A 24,147-nucleotide genomic window follows, 5' to 3' on the forward strand; every position below is an offset into this window, starting at 1 on the left:
TGTTTGGCTGGTCCCGTCGTCGACAAAATTTTGGCAGGCGAATTTCGTTGATGATGAGGAGGGGCAAGCGCTACAGTAACAAACCAGTGGTGCTTATCGGCAATCTCAGTCTTCTGGACTGTTCTGCCACTGCTCACCACCTGTAGGCGTTTCTGCTTAGCGCTGTGTTCCAGGGGTCTCTTCAGCACCATCCCCCTGTAAAGGCCCCATGTCATTGTACACTAAACTCCCGTCATCATGGAAATGCCTTCACTTTCACCTAACAGGGAACAATCACATCACGATTTGGGGCAAGGAACGCAAGATATGAGTACTACTTATCGTAGGGATATTGACTATAGGGAATAACAAAACTCAACCATGTGCTAGGTTATCCTCTTCCTTCTTTTTTTTCGTTCATCAAAACAATCTCAGGAGCCCTTGTCGTATGTTTACCAACACGACTTGAACTCCGGGTACCACAGGTCATCGCATACTGTATCCATGTCTCATGTTCTTCGTAACCCATATACACCCATAACACGTCCCTGCATTAAAACAGATGGCTAATTCATTCGCTCCTAGCTGCGTTGGCTTGGATCTTCCACCATCCGACCCCCATGGCGACCGCGGCGGTGCCTGCTGCCAACAGCCTAAAGCAACACAGAGTCAATCGATAATCTGAATAAAGGTTATCGTCTGAGCTCAGTGTATGCCTTACGTCTGTCTTTTGCGGTTGCCCGCAATTCGGCTCAGGATACCGCCGATGAAGTCCACAATGATCAACTTGCAGAAGGTCGTGAACCATCCGCTCTTCGGGTCCTGCTTGATGACTGGGGCATCGTTGGGCGGCGGCGAGCTGGCCTGTGTTCCCTGTCCGCCTCTCTTTCTCACTGTGTTGGCGTTGTCTTTGTCCGCGCCTATTGCTGTGGCCGATGCCTCGGCCTCGCTACCGACACCAGCACCGGTAGCATCCGAGGCAGCAGCGGGCTCGTCGGTGCTCTCCTGAGCAGTGGGTTGAGAGGGCTTGAAGGAACGTTCCGTGGTTTCAGCGACAACCTCTGGGCTGGGAAGGAGGCCGTTTGTGGGCTTGGCATCCTCAGCTGCTGTGGGCTTAGGATCCTTAGGTGCTTGTTCTTCCTGAACTGTAGGCTCGACAGGCGCCTCGACCGAAACAGCGTGCGCCGAGACATCGGGAATATCCTGCACCTGAGACTCCAGCGTCTTGGTGGTGAGATCTTCAGTGGGCTCCGTCTTCTTCGGCGAGTCCGGGCTTAGAGAGATTCCTTCATCCTCGACAACCTCCCGAGGGGTAGCTTCGCCTGCCGTCGCCGTCTTGTGGGGAGGTGAAAGCTGAACAGTTGAGCTATCATCCTCCTTGCTGCTGGCCGGCTCATCGCTCTCCGAAATCGACTGCAGCGACAAGGCCGATGACTGAGCCGAGCTGACGGAGATACGAGGCGAATGGGGAACCTCTAGCCTCTTTACGGTGCGGGGGATCACGCTCGCGCCGAGAACGGTGTCGTGGGATACCTCGGACTCCCTTCGTGAAGTTGTCGAGCCGATGATAGGTGACGGAGGCGCGTCCTCGATAAGAACCTGGTCGGCCTCGAGACCAGTCTCAAGCTTCCGGACAGTATCGATGATCTCCTCGCGGTTGGATGGGAAGCGTTCTAGGGTGGGGTCGTTAATATCGATACTCTCCTCGTCGAGTAGGTCTTCCTCTCGGATCTCGTTGTCCTGGTCCACGTCCTCGGATACAATCGTGATCGAAGGTTCTTCGCCGTACATACCGGCGCACTCATGTGAGAAAAGAGCAGGGTTGTGGGGTCCGTCCTCGGCAGGGGTGGGGAGTTCGGAGTGGTCAGTCTCCGTGGTCTGTTTGTAGTGTTAGCTCACTGTAAACCATTTCAAAGCATTGAACAACCATTCTTACCCCGGTGTCCAAGTTCTTTGCAGTATCAGCGACCTCCGCAGCGGTATCGGCAACCTCCGCAGCGGGCGTATCCAAGTCCTTCGCGGTATCAGCAACTTCGGCAGCAGTGTCAGCAACTTCAGCAGCGGGTTCGTCCAAGTCCTTGGCGACATCAGCGACCTCCGCGGCAGTTTCCGAAACTTCGGCAATGGGCGTGGCAGACAGGCGACGGAAACCAGTCTTTCCAGCCTCCTCATCGGAGACACGATCCTCAGGTGTTCCTTCGTTAAGGAGTGCAGCAGAATCAGCGACCTCCGCCGCAGTCCTGGCAAATTTTGGCGTGACGGCACCGGACTGCGACTCGGTAACAGGCTCCGAGCGGCCGAGGATCTCCTTGGCCGCATTAGCGACAGGCCCGGGTTGCTCAGCAGCATCCTCCGCAACAGGAGTAGCCTCTTCAGCAGGTGCAGCCTTATCGAGAGTAGTCTCCTCGACAGGCTCAGTCTCCTTAACAGGAGCGGGCTCCTCAGCATCGGTGGCCTTGACGGCCTCAGCATAGGTAGCCTGGACAGGTTCAGCATCCTCGACAGGAGTGGCCTCCTCAACTGCAGCGGTCTCAACAGGGGCAGCATGAATAACAGGAGCAGTTTCTTCGGTGGAAGCGGCCTTTTCACCGGAAAGCTCTTCAGAGACAGGGGCGGCCTCCACAGGAGCCGGCTTGGCAGAAGTATCCTCAGAGGCACCAGTAGACTCCTCAACATGAGCAGTCTCAGTGGCAGGAGTAGTCTCCTCAGCAACCGTGACAGTCTCAGCAGCGGGGGTGGCCTCGGCAGCAGGAGCGGCTTCCTCAGACACCGAGGTGACCTTCTCGACTGGAGCGCTGTCCTCAACGGGGGCGGCCTTCTCAACAGGAGCAACATCGACAGCGGGAGCAATCTCCTTAGAAGGAGCACCTTCGGTCGCCACGGCAGCCTTATTAGCTTCAGAATCCTCTGCAACCGGAGCCGTCTCGACCGCCGGAGCAGTCTCTTCGGTCGGAGGGGCCTCAGCTTCCTGAGCAGCCTCAGTAGACTCTTGAGAAGCCTCGGCCTCTAGAGCTTCATGAGCAGCAGCTGCGTAGGTCTTGGCGAGAGTTTCCTCCTCGTGAGCCTTCTCCGACGCACCCTCCTCAGGAGCAGACTCCTTGGTGGGGTGTTCCTCTTGAGCAGTCTCATGAACGGTATGTTCCTCGACATCCTCCTTCTCAGTGGCCTCCTCCTTGGACTCAGCGATTGGATGGGCCTCTTCTTTAAGATCGGTCTTCTGAGGGGTGGTGTCCTCCTTCACTTCCACGTTGTCCTTGGTAGCCACGGCTTCGTGGACTTCCTCAGCGACATCCTCCTGGGTTGTCTGCTGTGTGGATTCTTCCTCGGTCGTCTGTTGGGTAATCTCATCCTGAGTAGTCTGTTGAGTAACCTCATCGTCGGTTTGGGTATCCTCGTGAGCAGTCTCCTGAGTGGCCTTGTCCTTGGTATCGTCCTCGTGGGCGGGCTTTTCCGAAGTCTCCTTGGTTATCTTCTCCTCAGTGGCCTCCTCTTCAGGGGCAGTCTCCTTCTCAGTAGGCTGTTCCTCAGTTGTATTTGAGGTGTCCTTCTGAACCTTATCTTCATGAGTGGGCGCAGACTCCTCCTTTTCTGTTTCCGCCAGAGAGGTCTCGTCCTTCGAAACGGTCTCGGCCTCTGGGAGGTCTTTCTCTGACACTGTAACTCCAGCCGCGACTGTCTCCTGGTCCTTGGAAACAGATTCCGGGGCAGGCGTATCGTGGGAAAGGTCTTTGCTCTGGTTGACCTCCTTGGACTCGGTGTCCTTGGCAGGAGTTTCCTCCTTCAGGGTTGCCTCAGCCTCGGGAGTGGTCTCGGCCTCTGGAGCAGCGGAGACAGTGTCTTCAGCTGGAGTGGCTTCCTCTTCTGTCTCAACTGGCGAGGTGCTCTCCTTCTTCACATCAGCCTTCTCGACGGGCGATTCCGCATCCGTCTCGGCTTCCTTCTTCTGCTCGACGTCGACCACGGTGGGCTCCTCGATCTTAGTCTCTTCATTCTCAACTGTAGGCTCAGCAGAGGTTTCCTTTTCAGCAGCAGGAGACTCCTTGGTTGCCGACTCGGCCTCTGGAGCAGTCTTGCGGGCGGGGACTTCTTCCTTCGCGGCCGCTTTCTGATGTTGAGAGTCTTCCGGCTTCGAGCTGATCTCCTCAACCACGGTTGCCGTCTCGACCTTGGTCTCCTCTGGGGCGGTCTCCTCCTCCTTAGAAGGTGTCTCAGGGGATGATGGAGCCTCGGCTGATGTTGAGACCTCGATGGGCGCAACGTTGCTCTCTGTAGAATCCTTGGTCTTGGTCTTGTCCTCTTCTTCCGAGAGTGCTTCATCCTTCAAGGTAGCCTCAGTAGTCGAAGGGGCATGGACCTTGGTTTCGGTGTGAGCCTCCGAGGTAGACTCGTCCTTTGCCGGAGTGTTGTCCTTTACATCAGCATTACTATGGGCAGCATCCTTTGCGGCAGGCGCGTCGGTGGTGGATACATCCACAACCTTGAGAACAACATCGTGCTCCGGAGGGCCCCCTGTCTCTGAGACTGCCGTGACTGTTGTAACGGTTTCCTTTTCTTGGGAAGCCTCAACCTCGGGAGCAGTCTCAGCCTTGGAAGCCTCCTCCTTAATCTCGGAAGGGTCTACATGATGTTGGGTGGTTCCATTTGTTTGCGGGGCATTCTCCTCTGCGGTCGCCTCGTCTTTGGGAAGGTCGTGCTTGGGTTCCTCCCTAGATACGGTGTACAGGTTAGTAGCTGGTACCCATGACAAGGACAGGGCAGTCTTGCACCTACTTTGGCGGGTGTTGGAACTCCAACTCGTTGTTTCTGAATCCAGAACTGTCTGTGACGGTGGGCGCACCTTCGTCAAGGACCCACCAGTCGCCCAAGCCGATGCGGAACTTGTAGACTACCTTGGATCCGGGTACACCCGAGATTTCTTTGGTGAAGACATGTTCTCCATCAGCACCGGTGGTGCAGTCCATCTCCTGAGGTTGCCATTCTGGCTCAGAGAAAGAGCCAGCGATAAAGAGTGGCGGCTGAGTGCCGGGTGACCGGAATGTAATGGTTGTAGACACCTTGTTGGAAGCCATGGTTTAGGTTTTGGGGGGTTTCGATGGATGGAAAGTGTGGGGAGTTGGAATAATATGAGACTATTGGGTCATTGGCCCGGATGCCCAAATGCTGTGCACCGATAAAATAAAGTGATAGCTCCGGAAAGAGCGCTTTAGGATAGCTTTGTAGGATGGCAGCGATTTGACGTTGGCTGCTGGTTCGTAGCTAACGTCGCACAGGCCTTTTTGATGGAATCAACCAGCTGCTCGAATCATGGTGGTTAGCAACGCGCATCATCTTGTTATTGTTGTTGTTGTTGTTGTTGTTTTTATTGAGTTCTAAGCCCTTGATGGCTTGCGACAACCGTAATGACAAGTGAGATCATGGGAGTGAATGTTAAACAACGAGGAAGCGAAGGTGCGCAACACATAGAAGAACAGAAGCTCAAACTCGAAGCTCGAAGCTTGAAGCTCGAAGCTCTTCTCCATGTTGTTGCTTGGGGTGGTGGGCTGATGATCCATCGATGTGCTTGTGCTTGACTCGGAGGAGTGAAGTGCGGGGTTTGGGGATTTGCTTGGGTTGGTAGGTACCTTTGATGTCTCTCTTCAGAGTGTCTGTCGTAAGCTCAGCCTCGACCAGATCGTGACGTCTAGAAAAGCAAGAGTCGAATACAGCGCAACGAGCGGCAAGAGGATGACAAGCGTTGAACGAACAGCGGTTTGCAGAAAGATGTGGGATGGATGGGTGTTCCAAGGCTGCCAGCGAAATGTGCAGGTCGAACAGCTGAGGTGCTGGTTGGGAAAATGGGAGGGGGAGAAGAAATCGGACGGACAACTCACCACTGGAGCCGATCAGCTTGGAGGCAGTCGGCGTTATTTAGGCAGGCAGACCAGATCCAAGATAAGGGCCTGAAGTTCTTGGGTGGTATTGGCTGTGGAGGGAGGGAAAGATGGATACCGTTGTTTTTTATGGATACTGTGTGTGCTGTGTGCAGTGCTTGACTGGTAAGGTGCGTGCTTGGGTGCAGTGGTGGTGTTCGAGAGGTGCAGTGCGTGTGAAGCCCCTCACTGGCAGGTCATGACGCGCGGGGAAGCAGAAATGGTCGAGGCAGGTGGATGGGCGAGATGGGGACGGGACCTTGGAGGCTGGCTTGGGCTGCAGACCAGAGAAAGTGGAATCTCCCTCTTCAAGTCTGTTTTCCTACCTCCCGTCATATGCTTCCGTGGTATGGATGATGGATAATTCAAAGTCGCTACACTAGGAACTGTCGCAGTGCAACCCATTACGCAATTCATCTACGGAAATGGCAGCATCTCGTTCGATGGTTGTTATCGACTTATCATGGTCAGAATGGACGCCCGTTCCTAGGTAGGTTGACCGGTGCTGCGGACAAGGGAAGGCGGCTAGGTAGGTGGCTGTGGGTAAGCAAGTACGGCAGGCGGGGAGCTTCACAGATCACCATGTACACTGCTGCACTAACGCCGTACAACTGTCCCGAAATCCAGATCCAGGGAAAATGGAAAGGCTTGAAGAACGCAAACAACAAACCTACACTCGTTTTGTTGTTTGTTTGTTTTTTTTGAACGGTTCGTCGTTCTTCCTCAAGCATACTTCCAAGAAGTTGTAGCCCATCCGCAACCGTCCCGACATGGATGTGTTCCTTGCTTCGACTGCCTTACATTACAGAGGTACCCTTGCTTGTGAACGCTGCCACAAAGATAAACGAACTGAACACACCTTCCCGTCCCTCTCTTCTTGGGGTCTAAGTCCGACCGAACCAAGTGGCAAGTGGTGGTGCCACAACATTACGCGAACGAGGAAGACCAAGGCCAGAAACACAAATCCAATTGCACTCCTCAGTTCTGGTTTGCACCCTTTGCACGTCGGGCGCAATTGATAGGCTGATGGCATTCTTGTTGAGAAAACAGCAGGGCACACCGCAAGAAACATTTTTGAAAAACTCTTCATCAATCTCAAGTTTAGTTTAGCTGCACTCGAGCCGCATTGCCGCACATATCCCTAACTTGTGGCCATTCTCGTCTTGTGATTTGTCGATTTGGTTGATGCAGAAATGCAGAAAAAGACGCTACAAAAAGTCCAGATGCTCAACTGACAAAAGCAAAAGAGCTTGGCTTGTCACCACGCTAAACGCACGGGCTCCTCGAGGTGCAGATCCCCCGCATTGAAGGTGGACATTTGCCAGGTTGGCGTCATGGATCTTTAAGTGGTTCGAGTGGGCATTTGGGGCGGTGAGAGCTGACACAAAGGTTTATGCCTTGAACAACCGCCTTTTGTTCTGGCGCCTCCCTTCACATGCCTACCCTTGCTGTGAACTACATTCTTATCAATAGGGCGATCGTTCACTGATAAGAACCATAATTCTGACGTGCAAGGTTATGGTTGTCTCAGATTCCATCTCAAAACTTTACCACTCGGCGGGCATCAAGGTCCATGACCCATCAGCATTTTCCATTTGAACATTGAACAGGGACGGGAGTGAATTCACCTTGCAACCTTTTTATCCTTGCCGGACAGTCAAGATTTCACAACCGTTTCTTAATATAGTCTGACAAATCAACAACCCCGCAACAGGTATTTCAGCATTATCCAACCACGAAATCGACTGAACCAATTCCTTACCCATTTCTCACCAATCTCGAGAACAAGCAACAACAAACTTATCCGAGATCACCTCCCGAATCCGATACCTTGCCGTGTTCAATCCACAACAGGATCGACGCCGCAATCAGCAATCAGCAATCCAACCGCAAACTCCCTGCTCAATTGACGTTAGGGAACCACGCCTTTGGTCGACATGTCGGTTTTCCTGCCCCCCGAGACCATCACGGTCAAGCGCAAGCGTGGTGCCGAAGACGCGCCTGTCGAGTTCCTGAGTATGTTACCCCCAACAAGTTCTCGTCCATTCCTCATTGCAATGCTAACTACTGGTATCAGGGGTCGAGGGAAGCAAGCGTTCTCGCAACCTCAATGGAGAAGGCAGCTGGGTATATCGGCGCAAACAAGAAACAGACAACACCAATTCCCAGCCAGCCGTACCGACCATCCAGACGACGCAAGAAGGCGATGAGAAGAGACGCATTATCAAGCCTCTACCCCGTCCGAGATCGCAAATAATTTCTCCCAAGCCTGACGCCACACCATCCACCGAGCCTACAAATGAACCCGCTCTTCGACGATTCCACTTGTCCAAAAGCATTGTGTCGCAAGCCGCAACATCGGGACCCGTGTCCAAGAAGCGCGCCAGCACCGCCGTCTTCGTCGAGCGGAGTGCTAAGCGGAAGTCACTTCACGACAATCAACCTCTCGAGCAGTCGAAACCAGCGAACGTCCAAAATGGCCCAGCCGCCGTTCAGCCCAAGCCCTCGACCGGCTACACCTACCAGGCGCCTCCTCCAGCCGACCCCAACGGCACCGGCGCAAAGCGATCATTCAGGCGACCTGGCACCAGGCGCTCCCAACCCGCGGGCGAGTCGAAAGCCGGAACATCTCACCCTGCTCTTCCCCCGTCACTGGTCAACCGCAATGTCAACGTCGACATGGATCAGCTCGCCCAGGATATGGACGCCTACACACTCAGTGCCATCACTAGCCACCTGAGCAAGTTAGATGAGGCAAGCGCCAAGGAAGCAGAGAAGAAATCCAAGTTCAAGCCCAAGGCTCCCGCGCTGAGGTACGCGCAACGACACCCGGAGGCTGCGGCTGCGGCTGCTCCTGCCACTCAAGCTGCTGCTTCTACGTCTGCGCAACCGCCGGTGGATGATGATGTGGACATCGAGATGCTCGACACCTCGGACGATGAGGATTACGTCATCGAGCAATACTACCGAGTGCCCGCCAGCCGGCTCAACGAGGAAGAGGTTGCAGCTACGCAGGTCGGTCTGCTGGTGTTCGATTCGGAGCCCGACAAGATCGAGTTCTTCTTTGGCACGGAGGATGATGACGAGTATGAGTTCCCGGAGGATGAAGATGACGAGAACCACGAGAACTACTACGCAGCCGACTACCCAGACGAAGACCTCGAGTGGGACGATGAACTTGACCGCAACCCGTACGAGTACCGCACAGGCAACGCCTCGGACAGGGAGGAGTTCGACGCGGAGCTGGATGACAACGACGACGATGACTTTGTCGAAGCTGACGAGAGGTTCATGGACCATGTCTGGCAAACTAGTAGTGAGATGGCAGACATGGTTACGTATGCGAGGGGGTATGATGGTGATAGGCCGGAGCCTGCGGTGGCTGGGTTCCCGAGGGGGTTTCCTTATGAATAGGATTCATAGAGATATGTCGCTCTTCGGAGTTCAGTTGAGGGAATTGAACTGCAACGGCTCCAGGCAGTGAGTGGAGTGTAGGATTATAAGATACCCGAACGAGGAGGAAAGGAGGAGGTGGAACGGAGTATGGATTGGCAATAACCAGATTACGATTGTATTCTCAAACTGTATTATTCGGTTATTCTATAGGTCATTATTCTCTTGTTATACAGCTTAGGCAAAGGGAAGACTGCAAAGCAAGCTATGGAAAAGACCGGGTGGTGTTTGTGTTATCGACACCACAGTATAGCGGATAGAGGTACCTTCGTCATTAGCCCTATTCATATCAGCTCAACAAACGATTCGGTAAAATGCTCTTCTCTCGCTTTGACTGCGATACTGGGGTAAAAGGGCAGTGCAGTGCGCCTTGACCCAATCAACTTCAAAGATTGACCGAACACGAAGACATACATTTATAGAACGAACAAATGTTACTTTTACTTACTTTGGGGTACGTACGAGGAACATATTTCTTCGTTGCTTTATATAAAAAGAATCTCGATATATATACGTACAACAACATGACTGACTGACTGACTGACAGACTGACTGCTTGCCTATGAACAGATCAAAGCCAAACCAGAATAATGTGCTACCACAGATGATCTAGACAAAGACCGCGTATAAAGTTTGAAGAGAAAGTAAACCCAAGTATAAATGACGGATAGATGAGATCAGATCAAACGCAACGAAGTTGTTGACAACCTCCCCGTCTGTGTCATCTTCAAAGGACTTGGTGCCAACTTCTTCTCACCTCTGTCTTCTCTCTATTTGGCCCAGTGCAACCGCTCCGAATCTCCTGTACCCTTTATAAACGCCTCAACCATGCCCACGCTCAAACCTGTACCCAAACCCACAAAATGCCACAAACATACATACGCTTCTTATATACGGGCCCATCCCATCCCATCCCATCCTAAATCGACAAAAGGCCTCTAAAAGGGCCCAACAAGAAAAATCCCACAGACAGCAAGCTCTTTATACACAACCTCCTTTCCAAGAAAAAATAAGATTCACATAACAGCACAACTAACAGTCCCCCTCCCCCTCTCCCTCCTCCTTCCTCCACCTCCAGCTCCAGCTCCTCCCCACTGCCCCTGGCCCCCATCCCCATCGCCATCAGCCCAGATACTTCCAACACCACCACCCTCCTCATCAGCATGCACCATCGCCGCCTCCCTCGCTCTCCTCCTCCTGCGTCTGCGACCAGCTCCGTCACCACCCGCTCGCTCTTCCTCTTCGGCTTGCATGTACTGCGCCCACTTGGCTTCGAGACGACGGGCCGAAGGGAAAGCACCGCGCAGGACGCGCTTGGTGTGCTCGTCTACGGTTTGTTGCCAGCCGTAGTAGCATTTGAGGGCGATGGTTTCTGTGGGCGGGGAGATGCGTGTGGAGGTAGTTGTAGTGACGGAGAGGGCGGCGGGGATGGTGGTCGTTGTTACGACAGTGTCAGATTTGGAGTCGGCGGTGGCGGTGTCAAAGATGGATGTGGTGAGGTCGGAAGTGGATGGTTGTGTGGTAGATGAGATGGAAAGAGCGGCGGCAGCGGTGGTTGTGGAGGTTCTGGTATTGGTATTGGTATTGGTACTGGTAGTGGGAACGGAAATCTTCATGGGCTCGGTATTTCGGCTGAGGACTTCGCGGATTCCGGTCCAAGTGACGTTGCCGCAGTCGTAGACGGTTAGGTGTAGGGTGACGTTGGGTAAGACTGGGTTGTTGAGAGACTGCTGCTGCAGCAGCTGGTGAGGGTTGAGAGAGGAGATAATAGCCCGACACTTGGCGTCCATCGCACGCTGGCGGACCATGGAGGCTGCTTCGGCCAGGACCAGGTCGCTGATGCGCGTGTTATCCATGATCACGCTGCGGAGCGACGTGCAAGCGCGGAAGACGGGTAGCATGCCCGTGTCGCCCAGGTTGCCGCAGTAGCCGATGCTGAGGTGTTCGAGCTTGCTGGCGCAGGGCGCTTTGGCGAGGTGTTCGGATAGGAGAGAGTTGGTCAGTTCGCCGAGGTCTTCCAGTTCGAGGTGTGTGAGGCGGGGAGTAGACGCCAGGATCGATTCCAGTGCGGAGTCGGTCAGGGCTGTGATGCCGGAGAGGATGAGACCTTCGAGCTCGGGAACCAGGTGGCCTAGGGACTTGACACCCTGGCTGGTGAGACGATTGCAGCGGGAAAGATCGAGGTGACGAAGTTTTCGAGGCGACACCATGGGGTTGTTTGTGAGAATGTCAATTTCGGGATCCTCCCCGTGCATCATGGTTTGTAACGCAGCGTCACTCAGGTCCTCACACCCGGCCAGGACGAGGCGTTCGAGGTTGTTGGTTGTGAAGATGGATTTTGCGACCTCCAGGTCCTTGAATCCCTTGACCTCGCCGACTCGCAGGTCTTTGAGCTTCGGGCATCCTTCTACCACGGTCTGGATGGCCTTAGCATCCATGTGTTTGCACCAGGAGACGTTCAGCATCTCCAACTGCGGGCAGGACTCGGCAATGAGTCTGAGTGTCGTGTTGCAGACGGCTGGCAACCCAGTGAGATTGAGGTTGACAAGTCTGTTGTTCCTCTTAATCAAATCGTGTAATGTCTGCCGTTGGAGGTTTCGGCAGCCTTCCAAGGTAGCGTTGACCAGATTCCGAGAAGCTTTCACCACCATCTCTGCACGTCGGTGATGTTCCAGCTGCACGCATCCTCGGAGGTTGAGGTCCTTAATGAACGAGCCTGCCGAAACAATGATTTGGGCCAAGGCCTCAGCCGGAATCTGTTGATAAAACTCGGAAGCGTCACATCTGGTCCAAAGCTGCCCATCATAGCACATGTTGTAGAACTCCTTGCTGACCCGCGATGTGCGCACAAGCTCCTTGGGGCTAAGAAATGAGAGGACATGGATTCTGATTTCATGCGGCATGTTGGCCCAAAGGTTGAATGCCGTTAACCTTTTCTTGTGATGAGGCAAGGCGATGGAAGTCGTCGTGTGGATGGGATGGCCGACTTTGCGGGCCGCCAGCATAGGATCCGAAACATCGCAACCGGGCGTGTCGAGTCCTGGGGTAGTCGGAGCCGTAGAAGGAACGCTGGAAGAAACCGAGGAAAATCCATGGGAGAAGTAGGAAGAGCTGATGCTGGCTTGGCCAAACGGAGATGGCGCATTGGGCGTGGCCAGACTAACGCATGACAGAGTGCCATGGCCGTGGTAGGGACTGCTCGATGACCTCTGGCGTTGAAAGGGAGCCAAGGCTGGTGATGATGAAATACGCTGGAGACCTCGGAGCAGCTTTTGGCGGCCTTTGCTCTTTTCCCTCATTTCCCTCAATCCTTCTCCGTTTTCTAGTAGGCCATTGGTGGCCGACCTGGGCGTTGACGGCCTGCTTGGTTGTGAATCCATGATAGGAACGAGTGTGGTTGGTTACCGCGAGTTCGCCGTGTAAGTGATTGAAACCGACTCGATGTAACTTGGAAAGACTCGAAACGGGCACTTGATACAAGTCGGTGTTATCTGCCCTTTTAACTGACTGGGTGCCGACAGACCAAGAAATATTTCCAGCAGTGGAGATGGGCAAGACGAGCGGTGGCGCTTGTCGAGTAGGGACCCAAACTTCAAATAGTGTGCTCGTCTCTCCACGATGGTGATGGTGTGTGGGGTCCGGCCAGGCTGGCGGACAGAGCGAGTAAGGGACACTGACAAACGATAGCCAATGGATCGCCTGAACAGACAACAGAAGCAAGGTGACCAGGGGCTCGGGACAAACGGGATCGAACAAAGAACGGAAGGAGGTCCAGCGATGAGTGAAGGAGGCACACCCTCTCCGAGACCGGCTCTGACTATAAACCCATGAATTGTGTGTGAGAGAGGCGGAGGATCGACAGCTCGGTGACGGGAAGTGTTCTCCCAATTGTTCCGGTGCAGGGGCCCCAGAAAATCTCGCTGGCTTATTGTTTCCAAACTCGCAGAGCTCGGCCGTCCGCTCGAAGATCAACAGTGCGGGGAGGGGCAAGAGAAGGGGGGGGAGGGGGCCTTTCAGGGGTATGTCTGTTGGAGACGACGGGGAGGGGGAAAGGTCGGGATATCGGGACCTGTGAATATTGGATCCAGCCTTTTGGGATTCCACACTTTGTCTGTGTTTCTTGTATAAGTCTACCAACACTGTTTGTAATTGTCGGTAGTTCCGTTGTGAGCTGTGATGATATTATTCGAATAGTAGCCAGTCAACGGTTGAGTCGTTGTTGTCGTACTGGTGTCGTTTAAGTCGTTCTCACTCCGGTTACACGTATATAAGCGAAGGAACTGTTCCTTGGGGATGGATCGGCAGAAAGAAGAGATAAAAGTTCAAGAGGAACTGGGCCGGATGATCTCGAGGACGTAAAGGGGAAGATAAACAGAGGTAAGCTGACAGAAAGCAAGGTGCCCTGCATCTAGCAGATGACACCGGGCCACGGTATCCTACGCTAGCAAAGGTGAGAGGGAGAAAAAAAAGACGCGGTTTTCCTGTGATATTGGATGGACAGCCGTGAAAGGCAGGAGGGTCTTGCGGTTATTTTCCCGGGTGACACGACATATGATGAGGTCCCTTATCGCATATTGGGCAGCCAGCTGAGCGGATTGGGGATGTGTGAGAGGGCAGCACTGGCTGGACCCGGGGGGAGGGGGCGGCCGAGGTGAGTGGCCGATTGGAGATGGGAAGCCCCAGGTGGTGTGTGCATGGTGGGGAGAGATAGGTACAGCTGGCATCCGGACTTGAAGGGATCACCGAGACCAGCAGTATGTCGACATGTCTGCATGGTGTAGATGTACGTATCATGGCAGTCTGTCACGCCTGTGCTTGGTACATACTATTCTCATCTTCTACCTGCCACGCCTCTGTCAGACTGATGAGAAACAGACATCAAAACACGAGGCCTTGAGGCATTGATCTGGCTTGACGGGGATGGCAGGGACGGGCGGCGAGGGCGTGCTGCCTGGCTTCCATTCTCGAAGGCGGGCAGGCGAGGGCTGAATGGAGGTGTGGGATGATCCAGGCCGGATCCATTGTTCCATATCGGACATGCCAGAATCCCATTTTTCAGGATTCGATGGGTTCTCCTGGGCGGAACCACATATGACCATGCCGGCGTGCCACCTGGGCCGCTTGCTGGTTTTTAAGGGTCCAAGGGGTCTTGCAACGCCTCGAGCACGCACAAAGCTAGCGCTGCTGACCCTCCCCACCAGACCCCTCTGGGTTGGCGGCTAATCACTTTCCGTCCCGGTCCCTCGCTTGGGACGGGCATTTGACCGAGCCTTCTGACAACCATTCACTTATAACAAAGATGGGGTTGGTGTGCTTGTGTTGCCTTGTTCCTGTGTGACGCCGTTAAAGTTTTTCCTTCTTTATGTTGTACTTGCTCCTGTCAAGTCACTCGTGTCAGTTGCACTCGGATAATACCTATGTGTGCCTGGTGTGTATAAGCTTTCTGTGTAAGTTGCTGTTCAAATGAGATGAAACTCGGCAATGTTGATGTTTGGCAGAAATGGAAAAAGAGAAACCGACGATTCAGGTGGATCAGCAATGCCCCGCTCAGTCGTGCAGTCCCCACTGTATGCGCTCAACGTTCCCCACTGAGGCGAAAAGCACAGACATCTCAGGAACGTCCAGACGGGAATCCGGGGACCCTTGACGGTGGCAGTGATAGTGGGGCATTGTCCGTGTTCTTTGACGTTTCCGATGGAAGCTTTGAAGGTTGAAGATAACCCCATCATCAAAATACCACCACGTTCACTTAGCTTGATGGGATAGCGATTGACTCCATATATATTCTCGAGAAGAAACCGATCCGACCATGTAGGACCATTGTTGAGCACAGTCGGCCTGAAGCGTATCTGGAATAGCACATCGGATTCAAGACGTACCTTCCACGGCGAGTATGTACGGGTAGGTATAGCCTCAATGTGTGTTTCCAACAGCATGTATTGTCCGGTCTCGACTTTCAACTGTTTCCGACTATTTAGTCATGACGAGCACGCGGAACCGCGAAACTCGCAAAAAGTCAACCTTGGGCACCATAAGACGGCACTCAAGAGCCATTGTCATACCCATAATCAAAGCAACTACAAGTGTACCATCTCGTGTCGACACCGCCAATACTAGCTCATTTCTATGACGAGCTGTATCTCACATCACGATACAGCCATAGGGCTGGGCTGGTGGATGGCACAACGGTCAGGTGGGAACTCTTGAGGGTAGCTTATCACACGACACTCGGCTCTGCTGACTGTACTAGTGGAAACAGAAGAAAACGACGACGGTAACAAGGAACGAGCACGAGATGTGAGCATTACTTAATCTCAAAACAATTCCCTCTCCAAGTCGATCCAGCTGACCTTGGTTTTTTTTCGCATAGCAGATTGTGTTGCAGGATTGAGGGTTTGAAGATGCTATGCGGACTGTAACTGAGTGAGTTTGAGTCGTTTCAGCAACGATTGATCACGGTGATGGCTATGCAGGTATAAACACGAATCGTCCCCTGCCGGATCTTGTCCCGTTCAGATAAGTACCGGCCCGGAATCCGACTTTGGCGGTTCTTCATCCCGCCTCCCCGCCAAGCCGCTGACTTACACGGGCTGTCGGGCTAGCGCGGCAACGTTGGGAACTTGCCGCTGGCATGGAACTGGAGAAGTGTACCTAGAGGAGCAAATGCCGGACAACACCAACGGCAAATGTGGGGGTCACGGTCATCCGGACTTGGATTCCCGATGAACCGTCCGTCCGGCCGAGTGTCCGTTCAGTCCCAAGTTGCGACCGAGGAATCGTCCCGTCCGCCTCCCGAGCCGGGATTCCCGCCGGGGCGCTATTGCCCGCGCCGAGCGATAGTGGGGACCCACCGGTCGGAGTTAACCCGAACCACCATCGGTAGTTGGCCTGCCAGTGCCAAGTGCCCAAGTCCCGCGCCCAGAGACAGAACACGAGAAGCCACCAACCTCGGCGGTTTATTTACTCAACTTGACGATCACTGGAAATATAAACGAGAGTTCTAACGAGTTGGCATTCTTCCAAGACTCGCTCATCTTTCTCACGTGCTTGATATTGGAACAATCAAGGCAAAGAATCTTTTAACCGAAGCGTAAGTTGGTGGTGATGATGCCTTGTCATGTCTTGCGTGTGCCGTGTTTTGGCTTTGTCGATCAAATCTCTTTGAGACAATGCTGCGATGCACCGTGGCTGCGTGGTTGTTTCCATTGTTGGGTTTCCCCTTGGAAGCCCGAATGAAAGACACAATTCGGAGCCTCCAAGTCCAAATCAGGGGTGTTTAGCAAAAAAGCCCAGGATGCCAATATAGGCCAATGGTCTCATGATGAAATAGGCAGTCATCTATGAACAGCATCGAGAGCCCTGTATTCCAACAAGTGACAAAAACCAACAAGCATGGAACTTGAGAGAGCAAAAACATGCAGTGTAGTCTGACGACTGGTGGTTGCCCGTCCCACTTGGAAAACTGAAAGCTTCATATCAAGATCACGACCTGAGGCGAACACACAGTATGCCTTGGTTGGGTATCGACTGTACTCAAGTTAAGTTGCGCTGCACAACCAGAAAAAAAGTTCAACATCTCGTATACGTCTTTCATATGCTTCTCAACTCAAGTCAACAAATGATGTCTATTTCAAATATCACGCACTCCTAGCAGAGAAGCCTCATTTGCTCCAATGCCAGAAAACCACATGCTGATGCCTGGCAGCCCAAGAATGGGCCCCGGCCGTGTGTTCTATGTGTAGTGTATCGCTGCAGTGATATGGAAGGTGAGGACCGTGTAGACAGCACTGTATCTATCCCAATAGTCCCGCGTGGGTGGCCATGGATGATGGGTCGGACGGGGACCCTCTTGTGTTGAGATTCTTCTCCATCTTTGGGCGCCTGTCCAGGTCGTCATGCCTTGCATTGCATGGCCTCCAGTTCGTACTGCCACTAAACTAACGGGCGGGTTCAGACGGGGAGGCGTGACAGGTCAAAGTCTTCAAGCCATCCAAAAAATCGTTTGTTTAAAAGCCTCTCTTCTTCTTGCTGTGTACCTACTGTTGCAAGAATCGAAAGCATACAAAGCCAGCCACGACGTACGCTTCGAGTTGGGCTGAGTGTTTTCATCTATTAATACAAGTCCAGTATCTGTCTCCAGACAGTTGCTCCACTGAGTAACAAAGTTTGAAACCCAAAAGGGACAGAGAGATCAGAGAACTGAACCTGGGCAGCACCAGCTCGTCGGGTATACAAGTCGTCACAGTTGCGCCATCAGTGCAGCCCAACGGATCCCATTCTCTCAAGTCTGGAGCTTGGAGTGAAGACCACACCAACTATTCCAATTGATACCTATAGGCTGGAAGACACACCCAAGACGGTCTAGATACCTCTGCTACCTACCTACATCTTGAAAACCTTAGCTTCGCTTTGCCCTGAAGAGGAAACATTCTGTTAGCGAGGTTGTGAGAATATATCAAAGCCCGTACGATACCAGACTTGTTTACGTGTACGGTTACATAGTTGCAGTGCGCACTAACACCCCCAAAGCTCCGGTCGCTAGCTGGCCAGCGCGGTAACATCTTTTTTTGGCGTGCTTTTGGCGTGTTGAATGGGGTCCTCAGTACCTTTAGAGGTAGTCAGTGCAGGTGGATTACCGCTCGGGCTGGGCGCATCATCGACGAACTTGTTGTGGTCGTTACACTACCTGGTTGTTTCCGCGGGTCGGCTTCCATGGAACTTGGGTCGGTCCCGTTCAGTTCCATCTTCACCATCATACCTGGAAATCCACGGTAACGGCCACGGTCCCGCCTCCTCCCGCTGCCATCTACCATCTCCCTTTAAACGTACCCGACCATCCTACATATCTATCTCTTCAAAAGCACAAACACTTGGCCAACTCCGAGGGCCGGACACCTCTCCCCGACATTTACCTCTACGATCCCATCTCGGCATTCCAGCCTGGAGCCGGACACACGTGCGCAAACCACAGTAGTGAGCTCCTCGCCCATCACATCATATGCCAATACGCCATACGCTCCCGTCCAGCTCTTTTCCTTGGGGCAGCAACGCCTCCGTCCAGAGGTCACATCGGTCTAGCCCAACGGTCCCGTCCGGCTGCTTCGCTTGCGCATCCGTTCACTCGACTTGCGTATTGTGCATCCGATCGATTGTCGCCAACTGAATATTAGAGACAGAGTTCGAGTTCGGGTCGAGTGTAGCTAGTATTTCGATCCAGACCCCCTCTCCATCCTCCAGTCCTTACTTCGCACGCATCGCAGAACATCGAACAAACTTCCAAAGACGCCCCCGACTACGACGCGCAGGCGGAGCACCCCCGACAGAGCTTTTTCCCGACTTTCGATTTGCTGCCCCGCCCGCCCGCCGCCTGACCTGCGAGTCCTGCGAGAACCCCGACCGAACTACCTACCCATTCAGTTCGCAACACTCGACTGCTTTCTTGCTTTTCTTTATCCCTCGGGGCGCAACAATCAGAAAGGACGCGACAAACCTCCTTGCGCCGCCCGTCGTCTGCCTAGCTTGAATTTGGCGTGCCTCCAGTTTGACAAGCGTGTTGCTCAATTATGCTCGGGATATATGGTGGAAACCTGGAGAATGGTGGGTTCTGCTCCCCCGCGAACTACTACAACTTTCCGTCCCACTGCATGCACCCGTCATCCTTCGGTCTGATCCCGTTGGCGGTATGCCCGCGTGCTCCTGACATATACATTCAGCCAGACACTGCCTCTACCCTCAGCAATGTGATTCGCAGTCCAGACTGTACTGACACATGCCGTGCCATTAATCCCAGGCGAAGAACGGCAACGACACGATGCGGAGGGGCAAGGCCGGTCAGCCTCGCTGTCAGTGTCGCCCGCCCTGCACCTGCCCAAAAACAAGAGCACCGGGAACCTTTGCGTAACGAGTGACAGTTCCGAAAAGGCGCGCCTACGCTTCTCCTTCGATGCCGGCCCGGCTGCCGCTGAGTACGATACCATGACAAGGTTAGCAAATGTTTACATGGTTGCAAAGGAGTCGACATGAGCTTTCCCAGGACTGTCAGCCTGCTTCGAACCTGGAAGCCCTTCTCTTGTCTCACATTCGCCGGTTTGCCGATGCACAGTCGCACAATCTGATTCGAGGCCCTCCCACCGCCGGTTTATATTTCACGTCTAGCCAGCCTGGTTGCTGACTTCCTCTCCCTTCCTTAGAAGTTCTGTCATGACCGACCACGACCACGGTCTGGGCCTCTCCGGTTTGCGACGCATTCGACAGCAACCACCTCCCCTCCGTACCGGCACTCTGCCATCAGCACCTGGAAGTCGGAAACCTTCCTTCGGTTCGGCCATTACCAGGTCTGCCTCCCTCACGACCATGCTGGATGCACACAACAACTCGATACCCTTACATTCGGTCCCCAACTCGCCAGCCATAAACTTCTCCGAAGACCTCAGCCGCTTCCCCTCTGAATCCCTCCACTCATTTTCCTTCGCCCACCAGTCCGAAGACCTGATACACAACCGCCAGAACGTCTTGAAGAGGTCTATCGAGTTTATGAAGGATCGTATGGGGTGGTCGGTGGCGTCCAATACCGCCAATGTGGCTCTTGCAAGTGCGCAGGCACGGGTATCAGGCGACGTCGAGACTCAAAACGTGTTGGATTTGTTGGCACGGGCACAGCTGGTGGGAGGTGGGAGCCTCCCCAACGGTGATGTGACTTTGTCTACGGGGCCTCTTACCGGACCAGCCGAGCTGTCAGGAGAAAACATTTTCGACAAACAATTTTTGGTGGTACCTAGAGTCACAAGTCCAGAGCCTCTCGACGACGACGAAGGAATAGCGCCAGAATCACCGGCGTCTCAGAAGACTATTGGAGCGACAGAAGTCCAAAAGAAAATCGATACGTCCCGGCCAGCAAAGTTCAGCCTCGGAAACGACTCCGAACACTCATCCAGGAGCACAACAAACGAGAGTGGGACCACTGCGCAAACATCACCTTCAACCTCTCTACGTCCAGGCTTCTTGAAGCGAACCATGACCGATACGGAGCATGCGCAGATGCAGCAGAAGCTCATGGATGTCATGGCGACACCTTTCCTTGCCGTTGAACCCGGCGCACATGACCATCTGTCCTCCCCCGCCCGGCAGTCATTCTCGAGCGTTTCGAGTCAGCCACCTGCAGTTTCATCCGCCGTCCATGGTCATTCAACAAGGTGGGCACCCGCTGCCCAAGCCATCTTTACTACCGAGTCGAAGCCTCCTTGGACGATTCTCGCCGCCAATGATCTCGCGTGCCTTTTGTTTGGAGTCACCAAGGCCGAGGTCAGGAAGATGGGAATTCTAGAAGTTGTGCAGGAGGAACGAAGAGCGTGGCTGGAGCGAAAGTTACTTGCGGGAGCCTCGGACGATGCTGGTGACGGGTCGGAAAGTGAGATCGTTAAGCCAGTCTCAAATCCATCGCCAGCCAGTTTCCTAGGATCCCGTGGAGGAGGAATAACCGCGAAGCTCCTGAGCAAGCCCAGCTCCCGAACCCAACCGCCAAAAAGCAGCGCCGGTAGAAGGGCAGCGACGATTCATAATGGCGACCCGAAACCACCAAAGCCAGGACAAGGACATCACCCTGCAACCCAATCAAGAGGCGTATTGCTTTGCGGCGATGTGGTACCAATTCAGGTGAGTTCTTGCAAGATGCAAAATGTTCTAAAAGCTTAGCACTAACCAAACGTACAGAAACGCAATGGTGCGACGGGATCGGCCAGCCTTTGGGTCAAGGAGAAAAAAGTGGGTCTGATTTGGGTTCTCGAAGAAATCCACGAGGACGTTGCGTATTTGACGCTGGACGAGGACGGCATTGTTCTCAAGCTTTCTGGAGCTCTTGGTCCAATCTGGGGCGAAGAGAACATGAAGCCTGGTATGGATGTGGGCAAACTAATACCTCGCATTCCCCGCCAGGGTTTCGACCCACGCACCGGAGAGATTGATTACGCACTGATTGCGAAGCGAAGATATTACACTTGCCGCAACTCTGACAGAATCAACATCCCAGCAACGATCGACCAAGTCAGGGGCCAGTCTGAGCTGCGAGTAGCAAGTTTCCCGCACATCGCCGGTATTGTGGTGGTCTGTCCTCAGACCTTGACCATCAAGAGCTCGAATTCGGTCTTCTGCGGTGCACTCTTCGGCCACGAAAAGCCCGATGGGCTGCCTATCAGTCATCTCGTTCCGGACTTTGCAGGTATAATACGCATTCTGACGGACGAAGATGGCATTGACCTGGTAGACGGTATCGTTGTACCCGAACACTCCTTCCGAAAAGCTGCAGCGTTTCTTGCATTAAAACAAGGACGTCCGAATGCTGCAACAAGTCTACTGCGCCCCGAAGGACTTCCTGCAAAGCACCGTGATGGGTCTGAACTGAAGATCGATATTCAAATGCGGGTCGTAAAGAGCGAAAAGCAAACGCAGATATCAGACCAAGCTATCGTCGAGGAAAGTGAGGATGAAGAGCCAGTGTCCGGTGCGGACATGGCGGACAGTTTCACCATTTCTCAGTCCGAACTTGTCTACGCACTTTGGATCACCTATTCACGGCACCTTCACGCGACGAAAAACAACCTGGGTTCCGCATCCCCATTGTTATCCGGAACAGCAACTCCACTTCATCAACCTTCACCTGGACAAACGCCTGCCCATACCCCTCCGAAAATGGATTCGGACTCGAGCTCAGAATCCGAATCCGAAACACCAAGCAACCGAAGAGAATCCGCAACCTCGCTCATCACCCGCCAGCTCAAGGAAGTCGCGATGACGGCTGCCGCCAAGCTCACGGGCACACCAAAGGCCGTCGAGCCCAAAAAGGAAGACGTCCAAACGCCAAAGCCGGTAGAGCCTCCAAAGAAGAAGACGATCGACGACTTTGTGATTCTGGAAGACATGGGTCAGGGTGCCTATGGTCAGGTGAAGCTGGCTCGGTACAAGAACGGCGGCAAGAAGTGCGTGTTGAAGTACGTCACCAAGAAGCGCATTCTCGTCGACACCTGGACGCGCGACAGAAGACTCGGCACCGTGCCTTTGGAGATCCATGTTCTCGATTTCCTGCGAAGGGAAGGTTTTAGGCATCCCAACATCGTCGAAATGGAGGACTTCTTCGAGGACAACATCAACTACTACATCGAGATGGTGCCCCATGGCTTGCCCGGCATGGATCTTTTCGACTACATCGAGCTGCGCACCAACATGGATGAGCAGGAGAGCCGCAGCATTTTCGTACAAGTCGCACGCGCCATCCACCATCTTCACACCAAGGCGCTTGTTGTCCACCGCGACATCAAGGACGAGAATGTCATTCTGGACGGAGAAGGACGGATCAAGTTGATCGATTTCGGAAGCGCGGCGTACATCAAGAGCGGACCCTTTGATGTGTTTGTGGGTACCATTGGTAAGTCTCGATTCTTTCCCTCCGCTTTTAACACCTTCCAAGGCTTTGTACATCTAATCTAATTTCAACCTCCAGATTACGCCGCCCCCGAAGTTCTCGCCGGCAAGCCCTACGGCGGCAAGGAACAGGACGTCTGGGCTCTCGGCATCCTCCTCTACACCATAATCTACAAGGAGAACCCCTTCTACAGCATCGACGAGATTATGGACCGCGACCTGCGCGTCCCCTACGTCATTAGCGAGGAGAGTATCGATTTGATCCGGAAGATGCTCGATCGCGATGTCTCGAAACGGCTGACCATCGAGGAGGTCTTGGCGCATCCTTGGTGCAATATGGAGGACAATTAAGGTCCGAGTTTTGTTCGCGCACCTCAAGTCAAGCCAGGGGACAAAAGCGCAGACTGGAGAAGAGAAGGAAAAGCCGATGTGCAATGAATGAAACACAAAGAATTTTGTTACGACTCGTGGAGATGTTGTGGTTGTGAGTGTGTTCCTTTGAGCGTCAAGTGTGTGCTGCCAGCAGGGATAAGAAGAAGAGAGTAGATGATGGGGGAGGTGGGAGGTGGGAACGACCTGAGAAGAGGTTGTCGGTGGTTGCTCTTTCTTCCTTGGTATCCATTCATGATGCCGACATATCCATATTGCATATCATCATCATCAACAACCTAAAAACACAGAAAGTATTTTGGGTTGCTAGACAAGCAGGCGTTTTTGTTTTTGTTTCTTCTTTTATTATGATTCTCCTTATCATGAGCATATCTTAGCTATCTACCACCTTGACCTACCTACATTTGGACTTGTTAGTTTTGGTATGTAGAGTCTAGATATTTCTACATAAAACTCTTTTGTTCCTGTGAAATCAGGTGCACTATGAGACAAACAACCGAAGATAGACTTTTGAACAAACCCGATGGCGGAATCACCAACAAATGTGTTCTTTTTCCAGGATGTCTGTCTACCCATGTAAATCAAAGTTATTGTGCGTTTTATTTAATAAATTCGCCCTTCTTCTCGCCTTTGATCATATTTTTTCTTTTTTGCATGTGGATGTTGCAACATCTTCCAAAGCCTTTTTTACCAAACATACCGCCACACACATCCATCCATCGATCACGACTGGACAGCCACTCAAAAAGCCATAGGTAATCACGCACGCACGCCCGCCCGCTCGCCGGCTGCTTACGGCTGCAGGATCGAGTTACACAGCATATGTCTGTTCTTCCTGATTGCGGAGAGAAATCGAGAATCGAGATGATGCCTGTCCTTGTGTCGTTCATTGTGTCGTTCTGTGGACAGGTCTCTGCTTTGTGGAAGTCACTTTCGCTGGGTGGATTGGCAGTGGTGACTTGGTAATAGAACCCCTAAACCAATAGAGGCGCATATAAACCAA

The 24,147-nt window shown here is 53.2% G+C and overlaps 4 protein-coding genes across 4 annotated transcripts; 2 read left to right on the plus strand and 2 right to left on the minus strand.

The window, feature by feature from the left end:
- Positions 1-317: 317 nt before the first annotated feature.
- Positions 318-6,235, minus strand: SMAC4_07073 (uncharacterized protein). Its single transcript, XM_066090564.1, has 4 exons — positions 5,601-6,235; positions 4,750-5,272; positions 1,916-4,685; positions 318-1,857 (listed from the first exon to the last, which is right to left on the minus strand). The coding sequence occupies exons 2-4, from the start codon at positions 5,046-5,048 to the stop codon at positions 697-699; spliced, it is 4,230 nt and encodes a 1,409-aa protein (XP_065946863.1). The 5' UTR covers positions 5,049-5,272; positions 5,601-6,235; the 3' UTR covers positions 318-696.
- A 925-nt stretch (positions 6,236-7,160) lies between these two features.
- Positions 7,161-9,670, plus strand: SMAC4_07072 (uncharacterized protein). The gene is made up of 2 exons (XM_024655858.2): positions 7,161-7,904; positions 7,966-9,670. Exons 1-2 carry the CDS (start codon positions 7,826-7,828, stop codon positions 9,300-9,302), a joined length of 1,416 nt encoding a protein of 471 aa, XP_024511681.1. The 5' UTR covers positions 7,161-7,825; the 3' UTR covers positions 9,303-9,670.
- A 132-nt stretch (positions 9,671-9,802) lies between these two features.
- Positions 9,803-12,721, minus strand: SMAC4_07071 (uncharacterized protein; the record flags this gene model as incomplete). Its single annotated transcript, XM_003345740.2, has 1 exon — positions 9,803-12,721. One exon carries the CDS (start codon positions 12,719-12,721, stop codon positions 10,358-10,360), a length of 2,364 nt encoding a protein of 787 aa, XP_003345788.1. The 3' UTR covers positions 9,803-10,357.
- A 4,914-nt stretch (positions 12,722-17,635) lies between these two features.
- SMAC4_07070 (uncharacterized protein) lies at positions 17,636-23,692 on the plus strand. Its single transcript, XM_003345739.2, has 5 exons — positions 17,636-18,938; positions 19,132-19,324; positions 19,532-20,993; positions 21,051-22,758; positions 22,834-23,692. The coding sequence occupies exons 1-5, from the start codon at positions 18,905-18,907 to the stop codon at positions 23,103-23,105; spliced, it is 3,669 nt and encodes a 1,222-aa protein (XP_003345787.2). The 5' UTR covers positions 17,636-18,904; the 3' UTR covers positions 23,106-23,692.
- Positions 23,693-24,147: the final 455 nt, after the last annotated feature.

Source organism: Sordaria macrospora, chromosome 4 (assembly GCF_033870435.1).
Source record: "Sordaria macrospora chromosome 4, complete sequence".
NCBI classification, from domain to species: domain Eukaryota; kingdom Fungi; phylum Ascomycota; class Sordariomycetes; order Sordariales; family Sordariaceae; genus Sordaria; species Sordaria macrospora.

Bases quoted from the DNA above. Each gene is read 5' to 3' on its own strand.
- SMAC4_07073 (XM_066090564.1), bottom strand. From the start codon at position 5,048: ATGGCTTCCAACAAGGTGTCTACAACCATTACATTCCGGTCACCCGGC. The intron at 4,686-4,749 runs GTAGGTGCAAGA...CACCGTATCTAG, and splicing joins GAGTTCCAACACCCGCCAAA to GGAGGAACCCAAGCACGACC. The intron at 1,858-1,915 runs GTAAGAATGGTT...CACTACAAACAG, and splicing joins CAAAGAACTTGGACACCGGG to ACCACGGAGACTGACCACTC.
- SMAC4_07072 (XM_024655858.2), top strand. From the start codon at position 7,826: ATGTCGGTTTTCCTGCCCCCCGAGACCATCACGGTCAAGCGCAAGCGT. The intron at 7,905-7,965 runs GTATGTTACCCC...TACTGGTATCAG, and splicing joins CGCGCCTGTCGAGTTCCTGA to GGGTCGAGGGAAGCAAGCGT.
- SMAC4_07070 (XM_003345739.2), top strand. From the start codon at position 18,905: ATGCTCGGGATATATGGTGGAAACCTGGAGAATG. The intron at 19,325-19,531 runs GTTAGCAAATGT...TCCCTTCCTTAG, and splicing joins GAGTACGATACCATGACAAG to AAGTTCTGTCATGACCGACC. The intron at 22,759-22,833 runs GTAAGTCTCGAT...TTCAACCTCCAG, and splicing joins TGTGTTTGTGGGTACCATTG to ATTACGCCGCCCCCGAAGTT.